This window comes from Siphateles boraxobius, unplaced genomic scaffold, assembly GCF_051911475.1.
Source record: "Siphateles boraxobius isolate OS27281-9 unplaced genomic scaffold, OSU_SipBor_1 98, whole genome shotgun sequence".
NCBI classification, from domain to species: Eukaryota; Metazoa; Chordata; class Actinopteri; order Cypriniformes; family Leuciscidae; genus Siphateles; species Siphateles boraxobius.
This window is the reverse complement of record NW_027509228.1, coordinates 1,233,580-1,257,032: the sequence shown is the minus strand read 5'-3', so window position 1 is coordinate 1,257,032 and position 23,453 is coordinate 1,233,580. Positions and strand designations below refer to the sequence as shown.

Here is a 23,453-nt window from a genome sequence, read left to right as displayed (position 1 = left end):
CTATTCCTGTTTCTCTCTATTGTAAGCAGATTACTGAAACTTTGGTAGTCTCACTGTTTGAATAGTTATGCTGATTGGATTGGAATTGGTAACACTCCATGTATAGGGCCGGCCGGTTCCTAAACCGGTAGGCCTATACATCATTTACATGCTTTGTTCATCACAATGTTAGGCCCTGCCCCTAAAATATTTATAAATTGCAAAGGAACGTTTCCCTTAATTAGACTTGGATAAGATGTCAGGCTTGGTGACTACAGCGATGCCACAGCAATAAAGAACTCTGCTTAAAAGATACCCCCAAATCTCCTGGTCTTTCGCTTCTAAATCTTCTACACTGAAGAAGGAAGAAGTTCACAACATAGGCTATACATAACATAATATAATATAATATAATATACAAATGAAATAAACAGTGCTTTATTTTTTCAGCTACAGTAGGTGTATTTAACAGTAGCATTAAAGAAAGAAATTAAATGAACAAATATAAAAATAAAACCCTACATCACTGTTTAAATTATACATGTTGCACAATACTATGATATTTCTTCAAAAGCTGATCGTGGAGGCATTTTAATCGTCAAAACGTGATATCGCACACCCCTATTTGAACTGTTATTTAAATAACACTAAGTTGGAAGAGTGTGATTTTCTCAGATCATTTCAAAGGCAATGATCAATGATTACGTGGGATTCTGTGCATTTTCATAACCTTTGTGCCTTTGACAGGCACTTTATTCTGAAGAGGCCTCAGAGCGTTTAAAGGGACACATCTGAGCATTTCATGCGTTTCCTGGGACCAGCATTGTGCTACAGGAACACCTCAATTCAACAAATATACTCAACCCATCAAATCAGTCTTGATTGATAATTTAGAGAAGATATTAAAAATGAGCATGTATGATATAACTGTACAGCTGTGCATTTGCCATTCAGTCCCTTTCAAATCACATGTCTACACCATCTCTTAAAATGGAATAACACATGATTCTGTTAAATAACTACTTCAAAAGTAAAGACTGAATCATGTTTCAGTCATCTATCTATACTGTATCCTTTATACAGTAAATACAGTTTTGCCATATATGCAAAACTAGCTGCCAGGATGCTGCAAAAAAAAAGTTTTTTAAATTAACTTTTAATCAAATTAATTTAAATGAAAAAGTTTTACCGAACAAAAAACATTAAATTGGTAAGAATAATGGTTTAATTGATGTAGTTTGCTTCTGGCTTAACTGTCTAAAGGTCAGTAAGCACAATGCTGAGTCTTGTGTTTCCAGATTGTTTCCACAATATTAACATGATCTGATCTTACATCATCTGGTTAATATGAAACCGTGAGGATTTGTCTAGAGGTCTTGACTTGAACTTTGTACAAATCTGCTATAATGAACAAAGACGACACAACAATGTACACAACCAATAAACTAAATAAAATAACAAATCATTATTGGCAGCCGAGTGGCTGTTTAACCATCATCGAGTGAATGTTTATCATTTGGACGTGTTTTGTCTTGTCAATTTACACATTCAAACGATTTTAAACGTGGAAGATGTGAAAATCGGGACTGAGAGAGAGAGAGAGAGAGAGAGAGAGAGAGTGTGAGTGAGTGAGTGAGTGAGTGAGAGAGAGAGTGAGTGAGAGAGTGAGAGAGTGAGAGAGTGAGTGAGTGAGTGAGAGAGAGAGTGAGAGAGTGAGAGAGAGAGAGAGAGTGAGTGAGTGAGTGAGTGAGTGAGTGAGTGAGAGAGTGAGTGAGTGAGTGAGAGAGAGAGAGAGAGAGTGAGAGAGTGAGAGAGTGAGTGAGTGAGTGAGTGACTGAGAGAGAGAGAGTGAGAGAGTGAGTGAGTGAGTGAGTGAGTGAGTGAGTGAGTGAGTGAGTGAGTGAGTGAGTGAGTGAGTGAGTGAGTGAGTGAGTGAGTGAGTGAGTGAGTGAGTGAGAGAGAGAGAGAGAGAGAGAGAGAGAGAGAGAGAGAGAGAGAGAGAGAGAGAGAGAGAGAGAGAGACGCGTTTCAGACAGCGCTCCAACACCGAATTGATTCCTCTTTTGTGTTTACTTGCACGGACAAATATGCATAAAATTGTGTCCAAATATTGAAAAGTATTGACAAGTATTCTCTCAGTGTAACGTTTCTGAGACTGATACTGATTCGAAACAATAAAGACTAACAAAAATGTTGCATAATAATTAGTGTGACGACACATTTCTCATGAGATGAGACATTAGATTGGGTTCACGAGAACTAAATGAGCTCTTTGCACAATATTTTATAGAAATCCTCAATGACAAAGCTCATGCATTTTGAAATGTTTAAACTAATAATCTTCTAATGAATGTCATTTCAGTTATACTTTATGAGTATGAATTATCAAATGCATGAAAGACAACAGTATACAAGCACTGTAAAAGGTTTTGCCACAAACTCAACTGACTGGTTTTTCTCCTGTATGATTTCACACGAGTCTCTTCAGATTTTACTGTACATGAATTATGAGCTTCCAGAACTTCTGATTGAGGATGTGTGTGTACATAATTGAGCTCCTTTCCACAAATGAAACGTATAAATAAAAACAGTATAAATAACAAATATAAATAACAGTATTTCTCTTAATCTTATTGAGTGCAAACATAGTCAAAGTACTGTAGCACACAGACTCTTTATAATTGTTGTGAAATTGCAGTTTTATTTTGCACCGGCAGTTATATGGTTAATGCGGTGAGTTCGGAAAAATCCGGGTAGAGAGAAACGAGCGAGTGTGTTCGGCTGGTGCGTTTGTGTACAGTTGTTCTTGCGTTCTGATTAAAAAGTTCAGGAATGGAGTCGCCCCAAATCTTTGAACTGCACTAAAACATGCCATAGACTGATGCACTCATCCTATCCACTTTTAATTCCTATTTTTTATATATTTTTCTATTTATTTATTGATGATGTGTAGTTGAATATATGCTCCTCTTTGTGTCATTTAATTGCCCCTTGGGGATGGATAATGTGATTTGATTTGAATTGAATTGAATTGAATTCCTTAGTCTGTCGCTCTTCAGACGTTACAGTACTTTCTCAATATTCGAAGTGCAAACACAAACCAAAACCACAACTACACTGTCCAGAGTTAGGTTTGATTTTGGGAGACAGACTAATGTACTATGCAGCCTAATTTGCGGATCGCGGGAATGGGTTTGTTTCATGACAACATGTCAGTCATCGTGTGGTAACGAAAGTATGACTAGGCCTAGACTACTTGTTCTGAGCAGGTGTTGTCAGTGAACAGGCTGTAAAACAGACACTCATAAACAGACACTCATAAATGATGCTAATTATCTGGGAAACATTCTCTAACAGCAGTCAAGTTGTCATTGTTTGTGTCAAACAAGTTGTGAATTTGTTGTAACATTAAAACAGGAGATCATGGGTTACTCTGTACTCAAAGTGATGCTCGGAGCTCCAGTGGTTTCCTCTGTGGGTGAACCAAACTTTCGGAAGATGTTGTAGCAGAATCACGTGAACAATTCCAGGATATGCTTTTTTTCATTGGTTGTTGCATTAAAGGGGTGGTAAAATGCCCTTTTCACAAGATGTAAAATGAATCCCTGATGTCCCCAGAGTGTGTGTGTGAAGTTTTAGCACAAAATACCCCACAGATATTTTTTAAATAGCATGTTAAAGTTGTCACTTTTTGAGGGTTTGCAAAAATGCACCGTTTTGTGCCTGGCCCTTTAAATGCAAATGAGCTGCCTCAGAGGGCGGGGTTTCAAGAGCTTGTGTGTTAGCAGAGCGATTACCTCACGCAGACACACTAAAGTGACAGAAACTGTTCTGGCTTTAATGTTAAAACAGAGTCAGACAAAGATGGAGAGACTCAAGAATAAGTGACAACACGTAGAATGCAACAGGACGTCTCTGAATGGTTAGTTGATGAATTTTTGTTGCTGATGTGGAGTGCTGATGTATAATTGATGACTATCTTCAATTAGCATATTCTGTCATGATAATCTATAAATCGATCGTATAGGATCTGTTGTGAGATGCACACAGATTGACATTTTATTGCATGTGAAAAGAAGAATGCTAAAGTTTGAGCTGACTCACAAATATACTCTTATACAACAACTTTCTCTTCTCAACATGGACTGCGTGTCCCGGGGGCGGGGTTTATGTACATTTTAGGGTCGCTGATGTCACTAACAACCAGCCGTTTGTTGTAGTCCTTTTCTTCAAAAGCAAATATCTCCCTTTGCTTTGAACTTTGAGCATTGTAACTTTGCAGATGTTGTTTATGCTCAAACAGCAACATTGCACATTAACTAAAGTTAGAAAAGTGAAATTGTGTTTTACCACCCCTTTAAATCTTACCCAGATACAATAGTGCTATTTTCTGATTGGCTATTGTGTAGCCCCTCTCTTGTTTTGATTGGCTGATAAGTGGCGGGCTCGACTAAGAACACCAGGGGAGACGCGCTTGATTCCTGCCGGGTCCATAGTGAGAGCGACGCGGCCAGATACATTTTTGGCACCGCGGCATATTAAATATATTATAAATAGTTTTTCCGCGTGAGAAATACAATGTGTGGCGGGAGTGCGTGACAAAATACTGAAATGAGTGAATGCGTGACACTTGAGAGCCCTGAGTTTTTCTTTTTTATAAAAACAGCATAATTACGGTGGAGGCGGTGGGCATCGTAGTGTAATGTGAAGCGGTGGCATATTATGCTAATTTCACCCTCACTCTCCATCATGCCCATATCACGAGACAGCTTTTCAATCGACAAAAAATCTCGTCACACCCCTAATAATAACTAAAGGCATTGCAAATTAATCAATATATGTAGAGCTGTACATCTGTGACTTTGCCTGACCACACTTAAGTTGAATTCTATATTAAATGCACCAAGTTACACCGTAGGTACCTACACTGCACGCATGACACACCAAAACAAAATTGCTCCTATTATAATCCAGGAAGCTGTCTGCACTGAAATCACCCATCTGCAACACACCTAGTCTCCTCAACACCACACTTTCTCTGGCTCTCTTCTGTCACATGTTCTCCTACACTCAAGAAAACCTGGTTTGAAATCATATTAGCTTCAAAGGGACATCTCCTTCAAACAGGCAACACAGACTTTGTAATCCAATTTATTTTCCTCTCAATGTTTTAAATGAGCCACAAAATTCAATTCGAAACACTAAATGACATTATGGGCTCTTCTAAAGAAACATTTATTAGTTTCCGTTTAGCAGCCCTAATTTCTTCAAATAAACCAGCACTGAGTGCCGGAGATCCCGGGATAGACGTGCGTCGCTCAAGGACATACTTTCTGCCGAGGACTGAACCTACAATATTTAGCTCAGGCCGGAACCTGATGCAAAATGATGCAAATCAACAGTGGCAAACAATTTTTTTTTCTTTATATCACAGCCGAATGATTTTTTTTGGCTTTTCAACCTCCTACTGCAAATTACTGTCAAAGCAGCAAGCAAGGCAGTGACTCTGCCAAGTCCTCTGTGTCTCTTTTCCCAGCTGATGCATGAGTTACATATCTCTGTCAGTGAACCCTATCCAAGACTGTTAAAGATTGCTTCCCTGTACCTAGTACTCAATCCTGCCTCCTTCGCCTCCATATTAGACTTTCTTATTTGGGCAGGCATCATGTTTTATTAACTCATTTTTTTAGTAAGCAGTCATGCAATAAGAGGGATAATCTATTGTGAGTTGGTCATTATCATCAATAAACCACAATAAGGTGATCTTGAACCGCCACTGGCCAAAACTTTATTGCATTCAGCAAGTTAAACTTTCAATTATCTGTGCTGCAACTTAACAAGATTCAAGCCTAAACCATAAAACCACAAAGCTGCATGCTACAAACAGATTTATAATAAACACTAAAAGAAGAACGTATACAAAATCTGAAATAAATGAATATAAAGTAAAATCATTTGTATTCATTTTTAAAATCCAGTCATCATTACTACTGCATGTGCAATTAATATCCACCATATAGAGCTAAGCCAATTCCTACAGAATGAACTACACATGATCATGGTTTCAACCAGTTTTGTTCAGTTTGTTATAAAGTAAATAATACCCCTGATAGAAAAAAATACAATAATTTTGTTTATATAGTATTTTCTCTTGATATCAGATGTTGATGAGCAAAAAAAAAGATGACGCATATTTTAATAAGACATAAAACACGAAGGTATTTCAAAGAGAATACTAATCAAAATGTTTTTAGTTTTATCATAAGAGAAAATTGTAACAAAATTATTTGTCAGAAATAAATTTTGTTTATGGTGACATTAAAGGGATTAGTTCAACCAAAAATGAAAATGTTGTCATTATTTACTCACCCTCATGTCGTTCCAAACCCGCAAGACTTTTGTTCATCTTCGGAACACAAATTAAGGTATTTTTGATGAAGTCTGAGAGCTTTCTGTCCATCGATGTAGAATGCAACATTATTACCACTTCCGAGGCCCAGAAAGTTTGTAAAGATATTGTTATAATAGTCCATTTGACTACAGTGATTCAGCCTTAATGTTATGAATAGGGATGGGACGATTACCGGTTTCACTATAAACCACGATAAAATGTATTGACGGTTAGTATTATCGTTTAAAATTTAATTATCATTAAAACGGTGTTTGATTATCGCGATTTTAATAACATAAATCATGTCCAGCCAGCAACAGTTTGACGCAGGCGCACAATGTTGGGTTTTTTTTATTCGAGAAGGAATGGCGGAAGGCGGTGACCGTGCTCAGGAGACTTTTCAGCCTTTTCAGAGGACCAAATCTGAGGTGTGGTCATATTTTGGCTTTTACAAAAGTCCTGAGGGAAACTTAATCGAGGATGGTCACCCTGTCTGCAGAACATGCACAAAAAATTCGCTGCAATAGTGGGAAACACTTCAAATCTGCCGAGTCGTCTTGTGTGACCATCACACACTGTTGTATAGCGAACACAAGGCATTAAGTTAACTTTGACCTCAATACCAAAACTACGTCTGGGAAATAATTGGGCACAAAATGTTGTTTTGAGTTGAAATATTTTATCTCACTCACTTGAAATAAACGTGAAGCTTCCGCGAAGAAAAGTTCGCAGCAAGTGGCTTTGAGCCAAAGACGAACGAACAAGTTCAAACAAGACTATTAAGAGTGACATTTAAGAGATGATAATGTATATTCATTGTACACTTATTACACCAATTTATTATTATTATTTTTTTTAATATTGAATTGAGATTAATGTTTTAAATCTTACCCGTTAAATCCTTTTTTTACAGCGGACAAAACTCACCAAGACAAGATGATCGCAACAATGTTATCAAACTCTGTAAACAATAAATCAACTCTGATTTCATTTTCAAAACAATCAAAAATGGTGACGCAAGATTGCAAGTTGTATTTGAATGAAATGAGAGAGCGCATCCATTGTAATACATGGATGTGCGCTGGGTTATAATGTTTTGCTATTGACGACGGTCATTATAAGGAGGGAAATGCCACAGAATCTTGCTTTAAAAAGTGCATAGAGCTGCTTGTTTTATTTGTTGTTTGTTGATTTTCAAATATAAAACTTGTTGAAATGTTTTCAGTGTGAGCATAAGTTCTTTTTGAACACTTTCATCTCGTTTTAACATTATTTTTGTTAAATATTAATAATAACATCACTATTATTGGCATGATCAGCGAAGGTCTTACAGGTTTGGAACGACATGAGGGTGAGCAATTAATAAAATAATTTTAATTTTTGAATAAACTAACCCATTAAGTTAAAAAATATTAGTTTGATCTACAGTAAGTCAATTTTTTTCTCGTGTTTTTACAAATATAGTTATTATTCAAGGTGGTATTTATAATAAATAATCGTTTTACTTTGTATGATAGTTTTTGTTTTTGCGAAAAGAACCAAACCATAAATATAATTTACGAAACACTAATAGTATATGTGCGAACAATCCCAAAATAAGAGTAACTGCTGCTATAAATCCCCAATTGAGAGGTGTATGTTTCTATCTCCAGAATCACGTCTGAGACACCAACCTGCTCTCACTGCCTTGCTCCTTCTTCTCTCGCACCTTGAGCCACTTGCGAAGCAGGAAGCGTTTGCGCCGGGGCGAGGCGCTCGGGGTGGAGCTGTTGGACCAGGCCGCGTCCTCGTCGCTGGACGGTGTGATTTCGATGGAGGGCAGCTGAAGGTACTCTTTGGAAGCCGAGCGTGATCCTGGCTGCCACTGTAGCCCGTTCTCAAGCCGTTCCCGCTCACTGGGCAGCTTTTTCATCCGTCTCATCTTAAACCGCCGGCGCCGCAGGGTGGGGGTGGACGAGCTGGACCAGGCGAGGCTGTCATGACCTCCTCCGCCCTCCTCCTCTCCCTGGCCGGGATCGTCCCGGGGGACGTGCACCTGGAGGGATGGTGGTCGAAGGGTGTCCGTCATGCTCCACACTCACCACCCCTGCCGCTGTGATCACCGTTAAGATGGAAGGTGAGAGGCTATCTGCCAAACCGACCAAGTTAAAGATTCAAGAGGAAACGGAGGTGTTGATCCTGAGCGTCTGTAAAGAGCCGGAGCACAAAATGTACTTTGGTCAAAAGTCAAACATCCAGTCCTGTGTTGAATTTCCTTACAGAATACTTTCTTGATGATTGCTTGCGAATCCGGGGCGCTTTCCTTCTTGTTTTAGCTACACTTTGAATTGGGCAACTGATGGTGTTTAGCTGGACGAACTGGTGGAGGTGGGTAAAACTGCTGGGAGTGTTTGAGGCCTACAGCTGGTGGATTGGACGTATTAGATGACAAAGGACGGCTCTGTTCTCCTCCCAGCAGATGAAACATGCATAAGGGGTGGCTATCGGTGTAACAGTACTCCAGGACTCACCGCAGGTCCGAGACGGTCTAACACACACTAACACAAGCATAAAAACTCAGACTACTGAAATGATCTCAATTGCCTTTAACAGTTGTGTAAAAAGACTCTCTCCTGAGTTGTACACGCCGGTTGTCCAACAACAAGCCTGAAGACGGTTGGGAAAGTCTTGAGCAGGAATTGTGGGCTGGTCACGTTCCTGGGGTTGCTGTTCCCACAACGCACTGCATCTCAATCCTCCGACACGTACAGCGGCCACAGCCTAAAGATTAGAGTAAGGTGATAGGATGCCAGGTAACTAGGACACCGGTGACTAAGTGTTTAACACAAAGATATTGTTAAAAATACATACAAAGCCACAAACAGTCACATGGACAAGATGCATCACCAAACACAGAGATAAAGCAGCGAATCAAAAATGAAGCACAATAATTGTGAGTGCGCACATGCATACATACTCTGAAAGCAATACAGTTTGATTTGTTCTGTGTTCTAGTTTCAATATTGTCTTGCAAAGCATGCTAGGTTGGTTGAAATAACTGTTCATTCAGGTTTGGAATGACTTGAGGGTGAGTAAATGATAACAGAAATTTCATTACCTCAATAACCTCAAACTGAAAAATAAAGTTAAAGTAACCAGATTTGAAGCATGGCACTGTGGTTTTACTATAAATCACACTACTATACTACTGGAAGGGGTGGGTGGGGGGGTGTAGTGTTCAGTTGAACGAGAATAGAGACGGAAGTGATAAAGGACCAGATAGTGCAAACAAAAGCATGACTAGAGTAAACAACCCAATGAGAGACATTTAAAGAGCCAGCAGGCCAAACACCCTGACCGCTGACCCACTACTGAGAAACACAAATACAATCCAGTTGACATCCAATATTTAAACAATCACTTCCACTGAGCACACACATCAGAAGGCCATACTCCAAATCACAACCAACATCAGCATCTGATTATTTTCAAATGAAGCAACTAGACCAATATGCAAATTGCAAATCAGAGTAGAAAATGTATAATGTTTAGCAATACCGTTCCACATCTCTCCGCTGTCAGGTTGCGAGCAAACTGTTGACAGACTGTGAAAGGATTGGGTTTCTTTGAGATGAGAGGCTGTGTCAGTGTGTCAAGACAGACACTCAAGGCTATCGCTGCTACATAACCTCACTTCTCTTCCTCTCTCTCATTAACAGAATCACACGTGAAATTATTATTCTTACAATATGTGTGAACTAGAGGTGCGGTGCTGCTACCGGGAAAAAGTATACTGGAAAATATAAAAAATAATAATAAATCACATATGAATAGCAACTATAACAGTATCTCAACTATACTAAAATAGCACTGATTCACAGTCTTATTATAGAACATACAACTGGGCAAATAAAGTTACCCCTTCCTTTTTCCTAAAAAATATGCAAATATGTTTGCTACAAGCAAAATGAATACGGGTGCTGGTAAGTAAACAAAATAGACATGCAAATGCAATCAGAAAATATCTGTGTGACAGTTGTCTCAAAATAATTACATCACAGACTTGAAGAACAGGTGTGGAACACTTTTTTGTAACAAAACCTACAAAACATAAATAGGGCTGCAGCTATCGATTCTTTTTGTCAATGATTAATCTAGCACTTAATCGATCGATTAATCGAGTAATCGGATATTTTTTATATTTTTTCGTGTGTGTTTTATTAACAGAATAGTTATATTAAACTTGTCTATTTCAGCTGTTATAAGTTATATACTATAAGTTATATAGTATGAAAGTTATAAAGCTATCTCATATGTGAATTTTCCTTTAAGATATTATAATATAACCACTCTAAGCATATTTTTGTATTCTGGTAGTTTAACGCTGAAGAAGAGCTGTAACGTGACTTCTTGTTGAACACGCAGTAAAAGCTGACGCACTTTTTGTTCCGTGCGTTTTAACTGAAAAATTAGTACCTACTCCGAATCTTTATTAAAAAAAAAAACAGGCTGGGGACTTCAATTTTTTATTGTTGTCTGTAACTATCTGGCAGACGTGAAATACAAACCATGTGCAAAGCAAATACTGCAATACAATATTTGTTCCTCCATCACGTCCCGGTGTGTACAGTGAATGCATGCTGAAATTATTGTTGCGTGGCTACATAAAAGTTTAAGCATATGTGATGCATTGCTGCAATTGGTCTGACTGGCACGTGTGTGTGTGTGTGTGTGTGTGGGTGTGTGTGTGTAGGGGTTCTTTTTTAGGCTATACTCTCTTGCAATTGAACGTGATAATTACGTTTACTACTTAAAAATGTCATCAAAGCTAAAAATCATATCTAGTCAAACCGCATCACGACATCGCTACAAATACAGTATGGGATTAAAATCAGCGAACATCAATAGGCTTAGGCTGTGTGTCCACCAAAGCGTTTTTAGCCAGCTGAAAACACTAACTTAGACGCTCTGCTGAAAACGCCTAGCTGTGGCGCTTGAGAGCGTTTTAGCAGCGCTGCGTTTTTTCAGTTGAGACGATTCGTTGCTATGATACAGAATATCCGCAGCACAGTTTCCTTGTAAATGATTTCGTAGATAATTTGTTTCATACTAAAACAATATTTTTCATCCATTTTGTTCGGTTAGCTCTGCTGGTTGACGTCGTTGTACAGAAAGAATGTTGTGACAGTTGGTCGTGTGGTTTTTGTCCCGCCCCTCCTCCACTGTGATTGGACGGCTGTGTAAAAAGTGACAGTGATGAGCTGGTAAAACTTTTTACCCAAAGTTGAAAATTTTTCAACTCTCGGCGACCAGTAAAAAACGCCGGGCGCTCAGCGCTTGAGCGTTAAATACTCGCTCAGCGCCTCGTTACGCTCATGCCGTTTAAAAAACGCGGCGCTCCCATTTAAAACAATTGGAATTTTACGCCAGCTGCGTGAAAAAACGCTTTGGTGGACACACGGCCTTAGACTACGTTACCTTGTTTCAGCGAGTTAAGTGCATTAAGTGTGTAATGATCCCACACTTTAGACAATTTCTGCCGTTTATTTACATATTTATTCTCAGCAATCGCGCCAACTAAATTCAAAATATATGCTTCCTGAACAGGTCCGTGTGAATAAACGGTCCGTGGGAAACAATCAAATCCCTGCACCGCGCGTATAGTGCGCGTCATAGGAATTTAACGAGGCTTCGAGGCAGAGTTTTTGCCTCGAGGAATTTTTTTAATCGAGTAACTCGAGTAATCGTTTCAGCCCTAAACATAAATCCATGATTAAGGAAGTGCCTGGGTTAAATATAAGCTAAATGGCACACAATTACTGGGGGGTTTTTCTTTATTTTTGATCAAATAAATGCAGCTTTGGTGAGCATAAGAGACTTAAAAATTAAAGCATAAAAATTGGTCAGGCCTTAAACTTTAGTACGGTATTCTATATACACAAGCAGACTAATGACCGACCAATCAGAATCAAGTATTCCAGAGAACTGTACAGTTTAGTCCATTTATACCATATAGAACCGTATAACCCTGTGTAATTATCCAGATTTAATTGTGTTCCAAATGCATATTAAACCAATCGTTTAGCTCACAAGTATGAACAGTTGAAGGACTTGTAAAGGGACTTGTACTGAAATTCTTTTAATTGAAACATCATATCCTGTCAGTTACGCCCAGTGAAAATGACCGCCTTTAGCATTACAAGCTGACAACCTATAAATGTAAATAAATCATTTACTATGAAAGAGGAGAAGATCCTCTTGCTGGGATCTGAGATACATCAAGAGTGCGGTTCATTACAATATGAAGACACCAACTCACATTACAGACATCCTTCATCAAAATGTAATAACTTGGAACAATTTTATATAACCAAGGTCATAAGAATGAAGAAAATAATATTAATTCCTGTGATGGCTAAGGCCACCCGTGAAGGAACATTTCATTTGAATTTGTTCTAATTTACTTTTTGTTTTATTTTTTCTGTATGCAAAATTAGATTTTTCGTTTGATCTAAGGAATTAATGGGTTTTTTGGTCTATTATGAATGTCTATGTAATTACTTTGTTCCTTTAAATATAATTTAACCCAAACCTTGGAACTGGAGAAGCTATGTTGTCTCTAGCGTTTTAAATCTCAAAGAGCAACAAAGTCAACAGTCATTTATGCACGCTAGAGTAAATTAAACCACAACCAAAATATGGGTTCAATGTTTTATTTAAGTTTGTTTTTACATCCTACCCGTGGTTCTGCCGGGATCCATGACTGCAGCATGGCACAAAGGTTTGGAATTGAAAGGGGTGCGGCCTTTCCTGGTGTCCTTTATATATCCGAAGGGGAATTATGGGAAATGTAGTTTTTGGGGACTTTTTGTGTTTGATGTAAGGAAATGAGAATTTTGTGAGACCCCTGTAATTTATAAAATGGTTTGGTCTGGTTTGTTAAAAGGGCTTCATTTTCTGTGGCTGAGTTAGTTCTGGTGAGGGATCCCTGAGAAACATATGAGACCCAGAACTCAGTAATGTGCTGATGTCCCATTTATTTATTAGTCAGTGTTTTTTTTTTCCTTTCTTTGTTTGCACAATGTGTGTCAGTTAAGTGTTACTTTGTTGACTCCATGAATGTCCCCTGAAAATTTTATGGAAGAACCCTTACAATTCCCCATTAATAAAATAGCTAACCTGATAGATAAAGTTCTGTCCTTCATTATATTAAGGAGCAAACAATTCGTTTTTTTAATCAGAAACGTTGCATTACATTAAGTTAAATGCTTTAAGGTTTTGTGTGGTGTAACTGTCCAACACATATCGCAGTTTCTGCCACTACTTGCTATATTGTCATATATTTTACCTCTGTGATATATTTTTCTCTGGCAGATTTATCTCATCAAGCCTTTGACATGGAAAAGCTGACAGTTCATTCTTCATTGTCACTATATACAGCTCCATAGATTCTAATAATGATTAGAGTGTATTCAGATGAAATACCTGAAGTATTTAAGCTCTATTAATCCATCAGTCTACATCATGCAGGCTTGGTCAGAGCACAGACGAGTTGTGTTTCATAAGCAGCACGCGTGTCTCTGTGGAGACTCACAGCAGGAGTTTCCCTCTGAAGGTCATGTGATGAAAGCTGGGGGAGAAAGCACATTCTGCTTGATGTACTGTAACCAACACATACACACGACTCACCAGACCGAGTTACTGCAGAGGGAAACTGCTGTATAATACTGTGTGTACAAGGCTAATCATCCTTACTAATTTGACAAGCTTTAATTAGAAAGTGTTTGATGTAAGATAAGAGATAAAGTATAAAGACACAAGGGAGATAAGCCAGAACATGGAAGAGGTGGATATGAACCATGCAGAAGGTGTAAAACTAACAGAAAATGATTAAAGTCAAATCCAGACGAACCACTCGAGGATAAACTGTAAGCAGACGATATGCTGATGAAACTGATAAAAGAGAGGAAATATTTACAGTACATAATCTCTACCTCACTCATTGAGGCTTAGATTATCTGTTATCAGGGAACTACACTGCGACCAAAATGGTCGCATATGCGACCTTTTGAAATGCCATTGCGACCCTAATTTTTAATGGGTCGCAAATGTATCACCGTTTGATTATTTTTGTACCTACCTAATGTTTTAGGCAATATGCTATGATTTACTATGAGCATTTATTAAAACAGAAATGTGTATTTTAAGAATACGTTTTATAACGCGCTCTGAGCATTCAACACATCAAGTTGGCTTCGCGGATTCGCGCTTGTTTAACTGAGAGAACGAGCAGAGAGAGTGAAAGCCCCAGTCGCGCGCGCGCTCTCTCTCCCTCCCTCGCTCATAATAATGAATTGAGTTGACTGAATATCTTTGAGAATACACGATGGTAAAAGGTCGGAAGACCGAAGTTTTTTTTTTTCTGAACTACCACTGGTTGTGAATTGTGCTAAAATAACGTTGCCTCATCTTCTCTGAAAAGCTTTCCACACATTCAGATGGCATAAACCACTCTTTCAATAAACAAAACAAAAAATCTATCTGGTGATGAAATGTTTTCTGTGTTGAGACAAATCTTGTGCGATGTCCTAAACTGCCTGGATAATCACACAATGTGTGCCGTGGTCCGTTAATGACACGTCCGATTCGCGAACTGACTCCTTTGAACCAATTCACTTTAATGAATGGTTAAAATAACAACTGATCTGTCCAACACTGAACTCAAGAGTCATTCTAGAATGATTCATTCTTTCCAAGTAGAGCTATTCAAGTCATCTGGTAAAATTGTTTTTATATCGCAATATATATCGCAGAAAAATCAAATATCGCAATGTCATTTTTTTACCAATATCGTGCAGCCCTACTGTAAATTCTGTGGGCCTTCAATTGCAGGACTGTCCAAATTTGTAACTGCGTCAAAACAATTCAAACACGAATCATTGAAGCTTCACAATGACATATTATATTTATTTTACTTTTCCTTAAGAGTTCAGAAGTCTGCCCATCTGTGCCAACCATAGCATGGTGAAATCCAAAAGAAATTAATTTAGCACTTTATTGTGTAGGCTACTGTATTTTCTATTGCAGTAAATCTATCCCAACCATTTTTAAAGAAAACAAGAAGGCATGTGTTTTAAAAGATGGAGAGTAAAATAAAAAGCACATCTGTATGCAATACAGTTTCACTATTGGTCATTATTATCCAGAGCGGCTTACTATATAAATAATTTGTGCGACCAAATCATGTTTTGCGCTAGTAACTGAAAAAGTTAGTAGCGCAAGTGCCACCAGTGGAAAATGTTAGTGTAGTTCCCTGGTTATATATCCGGGAGTGACACTTTTGGGGGAATCTCACAAAATATGTCAAGATCATGTACAGGTGTCTAAATACAGTATGTCCATAGAAAAAAACATATTTAGCATTGTATAATTATTTTCATAACTCTTAATCAAAATCTCATTACTGTAATGTAAACAATTGTACTGTAATTATAATGCAAAAAAATTTAATATAGTAATATAATATAATTTCTAAATGATAATATTGTAAGTGTAATGTAAAAAATGGACTGTCCGCAAAAAAAAAAAAACTGTAATGCAAAAATAATTAATATAATATAATATTGATAAAAAAAATTACACCAAAGTTTGCCTGTTACATATACCAAAAATAAATAATGTTTAATCACTATGGAGAAATCAGAGCAAGTGGGAAGTGTCAGAAAGACATGCTGAGGTCAGGCTGTTCTCGAGAGAGTACATGAGCGCTGACTCCCTGATGATCACCTGGATCTCACAACTCAGAAAACGTTGTAGCATCACATTTTCAAATATATTTATGAATAAGCCACAGATTTGAGGTTTAAACAAACTACGTTCTCGTCTGAAAAACTCCAAAAACTATATTCCGTGAAACAACAACAGTAGTGTTTTTGAAAATTATAGTGGGTTTTTCCTCCTCCATTGCCGCTTGCTGAGACAAACGGAGCGATCCTGTTCACGGTATGTCGTATTACCGTAAATAAAGCTTTTGCAGTACTTTGATGTAATAAACCAGTCGGTCTGCCCAGCGCTGCTTCAAGGCGAACACATCCTAAATCTGCAGTGCTCAAGCTGTAGCTCTCAGAAAATTACAAGTTGTAATTAAGTTCTACAAGCACGTGAAGGCTTTTTATAGTTCAGAATCGTTACGGTAATTACAACATGGCATGAACGCATCTTGATACAAACGGTGAACAGTCCCAGTGCTGTAACTGGTGGAATATCACACTCATGGAAGGCCTCTCAGCCAATCAGATTCGTGGACCAGAGCACACTGTTGTGTGTATGTGGGCCTATATATATATATATATATATATATATATAAATCAATGCCCAAAAGTTTGTATGCATTGGCCAGTATATATAAATATATCGTCGCTGTCAGATGAAAACCGCGTATGTCCATTTTGCCGATTTTGAGATTTTTCGACGGATAGAACGTCCAGGTTCATTTCCGTATACAGTATGCTTCACATAATCTAAATGACCAATGAAAAGTTGTGAAATCATGTCATCTGATTTTCACGTCTATTCATTTGGTGTCAAAGCTGTCAATCATGACGCGTATCTCCCACCCTGTGGAGGCATCTCGCCGGTCTCGTGAAGTTCAGCATTGGATAGCCGAATAACACTGTGAGGTAAAGTATCAGCAAATGTTTGTTTTTGACAAATGTTCACAAGTTTATTATATATTCACAGAATTACGGTAGGACTGTGCAAACAATGTATCAGTCTAGCATTGCCATGTCAGTGTATTGATTCATTGTCCCTTCATAGTTTGCAAGATACATTTAATAAACTGAGCGTATTTAATAAACTGAGACGTAGGCTATTTAAAAAACTGAGCATAATTAATAAACTGAGACGTAGGCTATTTAATAAACTGAGAAGTAGGCTATTTAATAAACTGAGCGTAGCCTATTCATCTGTTAATATGAAACGCGACTTGGTCATTCTAATTAATGATCGGAAGAACGCGTATCGACCACCGTTACTGTAAAATATGCACGTATGTCCATTTAAACTCGATTTTGGTCAAATGTGGATTATATCATTACACTGGCAAGAATATGGTTACATTTAAAGATGCCGTACCAAGTATGCAACGCTACGTTCAACTGCTTTTGAAATTACTGTGTTTTTTTTCACTTACTGAAAAGTAACCGTTTTGGACATACGTGAGTTTCATCGGGCAGCGACGATATATACATAGCCTATATATAATATATAAAACATTAGAACTAGTGCTGTCAGTTAAACGCGTTATTAACGGCGTTAACACAAACCCATTTAAACGAGATTAACGTTCTTTTTGGCCTAGCAAACTTTGCAGTTTTTTTCACATGCGGTTGCAACAACTAGTAACGTTAGGAAAAACTACAACACCACACCGGATCTAGCTAGACGGGAAACAAAACAACAGGCACGCCGCACACACTTGTTTGGGCTTGCGAGCCGACCAAAGAGTAGTAGGCTAAAGTTACGTTTTGAGTGAATGTTGAGCGCGAGATGCCGAAATGGATGCCAATAAGATTCTGAATGGAAAGTTTACTTTTAAAAAGTTACCACATGGTTCCATTGACAAGACCAAAGTGATCTGTGTGTTTTGTAGTTGTGAAGTGAGCTATAATGGCCGCATGTCCAGTCTGAAAAACCACTTGATGTCCCAAGCACACATGCGAATTCTCCGACCCCCCTTGTCAAAGCCAGACGACGGCTTTGACGAGGATTTATTTATTTATTTTTATTTCAATTAAAATATACCGGTATGTATACATCTATTTTCATTTTAAATGCATTTTTAGGTTTCATTCAAATAATTACTGAACATTATTATTTATTACACACATAATTGTTTATTGACTTATTTATAAATGTATAATTTGAATCGATGACTTCAGGCTGAACGGAATAGATACCACAACAAGAACAACTTACTGCCAATCCACTTTTCCATGTTGATAAGAGTATTAAAATGAGAAAAAATAATGGGACAAAAAGAAATCAAGGGACATTTATAATAGATAAAAATGTGTGATTAATTGCGAGTTAACTATGACATCAATGCGATTAATCACGATTAAATATTTTAATCGTTTGACAGCACTAATTAGAACATATGGTTAAAGCACATAACAAAAAAGGTATTTAAACTCAAGCTTTTGTTCATGTTCCCTTGTCAGATTTATATCGCTTGTTTCTCACAAGTCATATATTTTCCATAATATATACAGGAAATAGTTTGCCAGATACAAAAATAAATTCCTCCACACCCTCCAAGCTAGTTTTATTCCTGTTTTTATGTAGTGTTATGTAACTTGCCATGTGTAGAAATTTCAACAAGTTGGCCTGGAAAACATCCCAGCAGGACAGTCACTGGGACGAACTGCAAGACAACACAAGCCAGCGTTTCACTCCTTTATTCAGGTCGGCATTATGTGTGAGGTGTGAGCTTCCCACTGCCAGCGGACGGGCAGAACACACACACTACTGTATAAAACACCAACCTCAAAAACTAAATCATCACCAATCAAGATTCAAAATAAAAGATTAATTTGGCAACATGTTCCATTTAAAGTATTTAAATCCAGAATTCTGTACAGTTTATCATGAGTGGAAACTATCATAATCATATTTTCCCTTTATGTCTGTACAGTAATCCAGTGCATAAACACCCATGTGGTCTGTGCAGTTTCTAATGTCACATGTTCACTGTCACTTATAAACTAAGCCAGGCCACACTCACATTCTTAAATCCCAAGAATCGATTAGGCTAGTCATCCTGTTTCAGTTGATGAATGAATGGAACATTGTAGCGCGCATCCCACCAAAAAAAAAAAAAAACGCAATAATCTTTGTGCTTTGTTACCATTGATATGAAACAAAGTCTAAGATTTTAAATTACGTCCAAATTACGACCGTTTTGGCGCTGTGGCGTGAGATCGCTCTGGCGCAGCTCAAGAGAAGCGCATGATCTTCTCTTCCGCCTTAATAATACCAGTTACAGCGCCAAATAAACATGAATGAGCATCCAAAAGTGTGTTAAAAGATAGAGTACAACTTATCGAAATCCGTCACATGGAATCGCTCAATCACTGTTTCAACCGTGGAAAGACATCAGAGATGGTGTGTTCATGTGCTATGGAAAATATGATATTTTCCACTTGTGAACTGGTAGTTAACAGTGTGTAGCGTTCAAGTGCTTTTGTCGTAATGTGGTAAAAAGATGGAGATCCAGACCTGTTATTTAGCTAAAACTATTTTAGATTGCTTAAGTCATCTGCTACAGCAAGCAGATGATTTATCAAAACTCAAACGGTAAATAATATGCTGTATATTTTCTAGATCATGAATAGTACATATTTTTACCGTTCACGACTCTCGTGTTGCTCTCCGGCATTTTGAAAAGGTCAAAGGTTATCTCATCTCGGCAACTCGTGCATCAAAATATTCTACGAGCTGCCCAGTGGAAAATACCACATGAGGGGGTGTTCATGTGCATTTTCCACGTCGGCTTTTGGTATTTACCATAATTACCATAGCACGTGAACGCAACGCACCATAAAACAGCTTGTAAACAATGTCAGGTAACGTCACATTTACCTCAGAAAAACCATATCCAGTGACCATAAACTCGTTAGTCAGCAAGAAAAATTAACTCTAGAGAGAAGCAGTTAAGTTTGCTAAATATACTCATGCACCATATTACATATTCATTATAATTTGTAATGTTCTTCAATATTTAATGCATGTTTGAATAAATCTGGCAAGTCTTTTATGACAGCCACCATTTAAATGTTATTATTATCAAAATAAATAAAAGTGTAATTTAAGTGTTTGAATACAAATCAATTTTTTTTTTACCTTCAATATTATAGTAGGCTAATGAAGCCTATAGGCTACAACTGACTCCCATAGTTTACACTAAGCATTAGTAAGAGAGATTTGTTTTCCTTAAAGGGACATTGTGTAGGAATTTCTCCCATCTAGCGGTGAAATTGTATTTTGCATTCAAACGAATTGTGCTCTCCAGCGCCTCGCTTTTTCAAATGCGTGTTGCATCTACGGTGGCTGTTATGTACCAAAAAGCTATGACAGGATGTCTTCTAATAGCACTTCATCGAGTTTTAATGAAAACGTGTTGTGGAAATGCGTTGGCCTAGTACTTTTTGACCCTCTCTGCTATTATAGTTTTTCAAGATGGCGGAACGACATGGAAGCCTCCGTGGACCTACCCGTCACATGTATATAAAGATAATACATTCTTTGTTCACGAGGATAAGTCAGATAATTGGCAGAGGTATTTGTACACCATTGAGGACATATTTATGAATAAAAATATTGATTTTAGATAATAAAATACCTAAAAAACTACGCATTGTCCCTTTAAGAAAATTTGCCATGTATCGTACCAGATATCCAAAATAATCAATATTGAATCGAAATCGAATCGAATTGTGAAATTTGTGTCAATACCCATCCCTGGTATTTATATACGGGTGCCTTCAAGTCCACCCGGGGAGCTCCTTTTTACAAGTTAAGAAGCTGATATTAAAGTATCATGTGTTTGATTCTAAATCCTTTCAGTTCACTAATCTTTAAATACAGCATCTCCTGGGTTTTGATTGACACACAAATAACTCCACAGAAATGACCTGTGGTTCCAACTGTAGAAAGAGTGTATTAGACAACAGATTGAATTCAGGACTTTGAAAATGTCTTCCTTTTAGACCATTACATCTGAATCCAACAACACTGAATGAGGATCATTTAGTGTCTAGCTGCATAACATAGACAAATCCAACAAGTGAAATCTTTATATTAGAATCTGGACACCCGTTCACACACAACCACATGCTTACTGGCATTCAGACACAGCTTTGCTCTTTAACTTTGAGTGAAACACACAGAGAGATTACCATGAGCCAGTTGACAGCTGGGAAGAGCTAGTGTTACAAATGCAACAATAGTCTGAGTGTGTGAGTGAGAGAAGAAGGCCGATATGAGATTGAGACGTTCTGATACACAATCTCTGCTGTATTTCAAAATCAAAATACAATTACTTCATCCACAACATGGACAATGAAACATATTTCAGGCTTCTCAGCAGAGTGCTCAAATAAGGACCCACACAGAGAGAGAGAGAGAGAGAGAGAGAGAGAGAGAGAGAGAGAGAGAGAGAGAGAGAGAGAGAGAGAGAGAGATATTCATTTTCAGATAAGACATTATGCGATCGTTATTTTTTAACATTTGAAAAATGTTAGCCAAACATCCAACTAAAACGTTTCAGAAAAAAACAAAATGTTTTGTGCTAACATTTTGAGAACATTAGACCTGAACTCTGACCTGAAATCTGAATAGAGTGTTCTATTAACATTACTGGAAGAATGTTTCCTCATAACTTTGCGATAACCATGGCAGAAAATTACCCAGAGTTCTGAGAACATTCCTTGTTAGCTGGAGAAACAGTTGCCTTTGCTATCATGAGCAACCATAGACTGTAAAGTGAGCAACAGTCATTATTCAGAAATATTTAGATGACGAATGACGGACCAATCGCAATCAAGTATTCCAGAGAACTGCCTAATGCACAACTGAATGCAAAAAATTATTACTTCTACAACATTATTAATAAAAACTTTTCCTTTTTTTTTAGTTATGTTTGAATAATAATTGGGGAAAGAACATAACAAAGGATTACATAATATACATACTTAAAATAGATAAATTCAACACACACACGCACACAACCTACAACAATTTGAGAATAGTTACTATATATATATATATATATATATATAGCCCCTGTCATACAGTCTGCAGCCAGACTCTGGCCCTTTTTGATAACTTTTGTGATCACTGTTACCATATGTTTAATTCACTCTCGTGTAAACCATGGTGACTGAAACTTTCACTGACCACAATATCTTATATGAATTTCCACATATCATCATCACACTAACCCGTCTAAAATCTTAGTTGTGCGTTTTAAGTCTCGCGTAGCCAAACGTTACCCAAGTCAATTGTGGACCAAGTATAATAACAAGTGGACTAATTGTGGAATAAGCTAGTGTATTCCTCCTATAAGCATCATGAAAAATGAGAACAACAACAAAAAAACTGACTGCAAACTCGCAACATCGTGAAGAAAATAAACTGCATCTAACTCACCCGCCGCGATGTCCAGCGCGCGCACTTTCCACATGTTATGATTGACATCTCGCGTGGTAAAAGAAGTCGCAACATATTAAAACTCACTAAAAGTTCGTTTCTTCGTGTCAAACCGAGCTAGGCAGCTGGCAAAATTAAACTCTCCGGCTTCTATCTGTGCCAGTTTTAAAGCTTTTAGTGAAGTCCGCAACTTTATACACAACAGGCGCGCATTCGTTTCATCATTGACTCCCGTTAGACCGTCACGGTGGCGGAGGAGGGGAGTCGAGCGTGCGAGCAATCACTGCTTCTCGGAGGAGGAGTTCAGTCGAGCCGGTCCTCTGGAAGTGGAGCAGACCACCACACACTGACCTATCAGTACCGAGTGCGTGCCGAGCACAACACCGCTGACGCTGCTCTCCGTTAACCCTTACCGAGAGAGACCAACCTCATGGTGTGTTCGAGTCATGTCGAAAAGATCATATTTACGAGCTGAAGGCAGGTGAACGACACCACAAAGTCGTTATACCAGTGGGAAGCTCGGAATTTTCTTTAAGCCCCATGTTTGTGAGTTGGGGGCTCGTGTCTGTGAGAAACGTGTCCGAATAGGCTAGCAATATTTGTAGTAAAATTGTCAGGTTTTTTTATTTTCAACAAAATAAGTTAATTCCCTGTACAAAATAGGCAAATGGCATTGTTGTATTACAATATAGCCTACAATAAAGTTGAGTGACTTCAATTAATTAAAAACATTAGAAAGCAACACACACAGCTGATGCACATGTTGTTCATTTTCTGGAAGTAGCCAAGAATTTAAAAACCTTACTGTATTTTTGTGTATAGTTAATCACCGCCATCTTACTCCAAAGAAAGTGGCTGCGTACTTATTTTAAATAAGCATAAAATAAATAGA

The 23,453-nt window shown here is 37.8% G+C and overlaps 1 protein-coding gene across 2 annotated transcripts in view; it reads right to left on the bottom strand.

Annotated features, from left to right (window-relative positions):
* The window catches only part of LOC143733350 (uncharacterized), an 80,414-nt gene extending 57,494 nt beyond the window's left edge, over positions 1 to 22,920 (bottom strand). For both annotated transcript variants that reach the window (XM_077225035.1, XM_077225036.1), the window contains exons 1-2: positions 22,562 to 22,920; positions 8,044 to 9,130 (exon numbers count right to left, since the gene is read on the bottom strand). In XM_077225035.1, coding sequence (XP_077081150.1) covers positions 8,044 to 8,438 — 395 coding nt within the window. In that variant the 5' untranslated portion in view covers positions 8,439 to 9,130; positions 22,562 to 22,920. The remainder of the gene's footprint in view (positions 1 to 8,043; positions 9,131 to 22,561) is intronic.
* Positions 22,921 to 23,453: the final 533 nt, after the last annotated feature.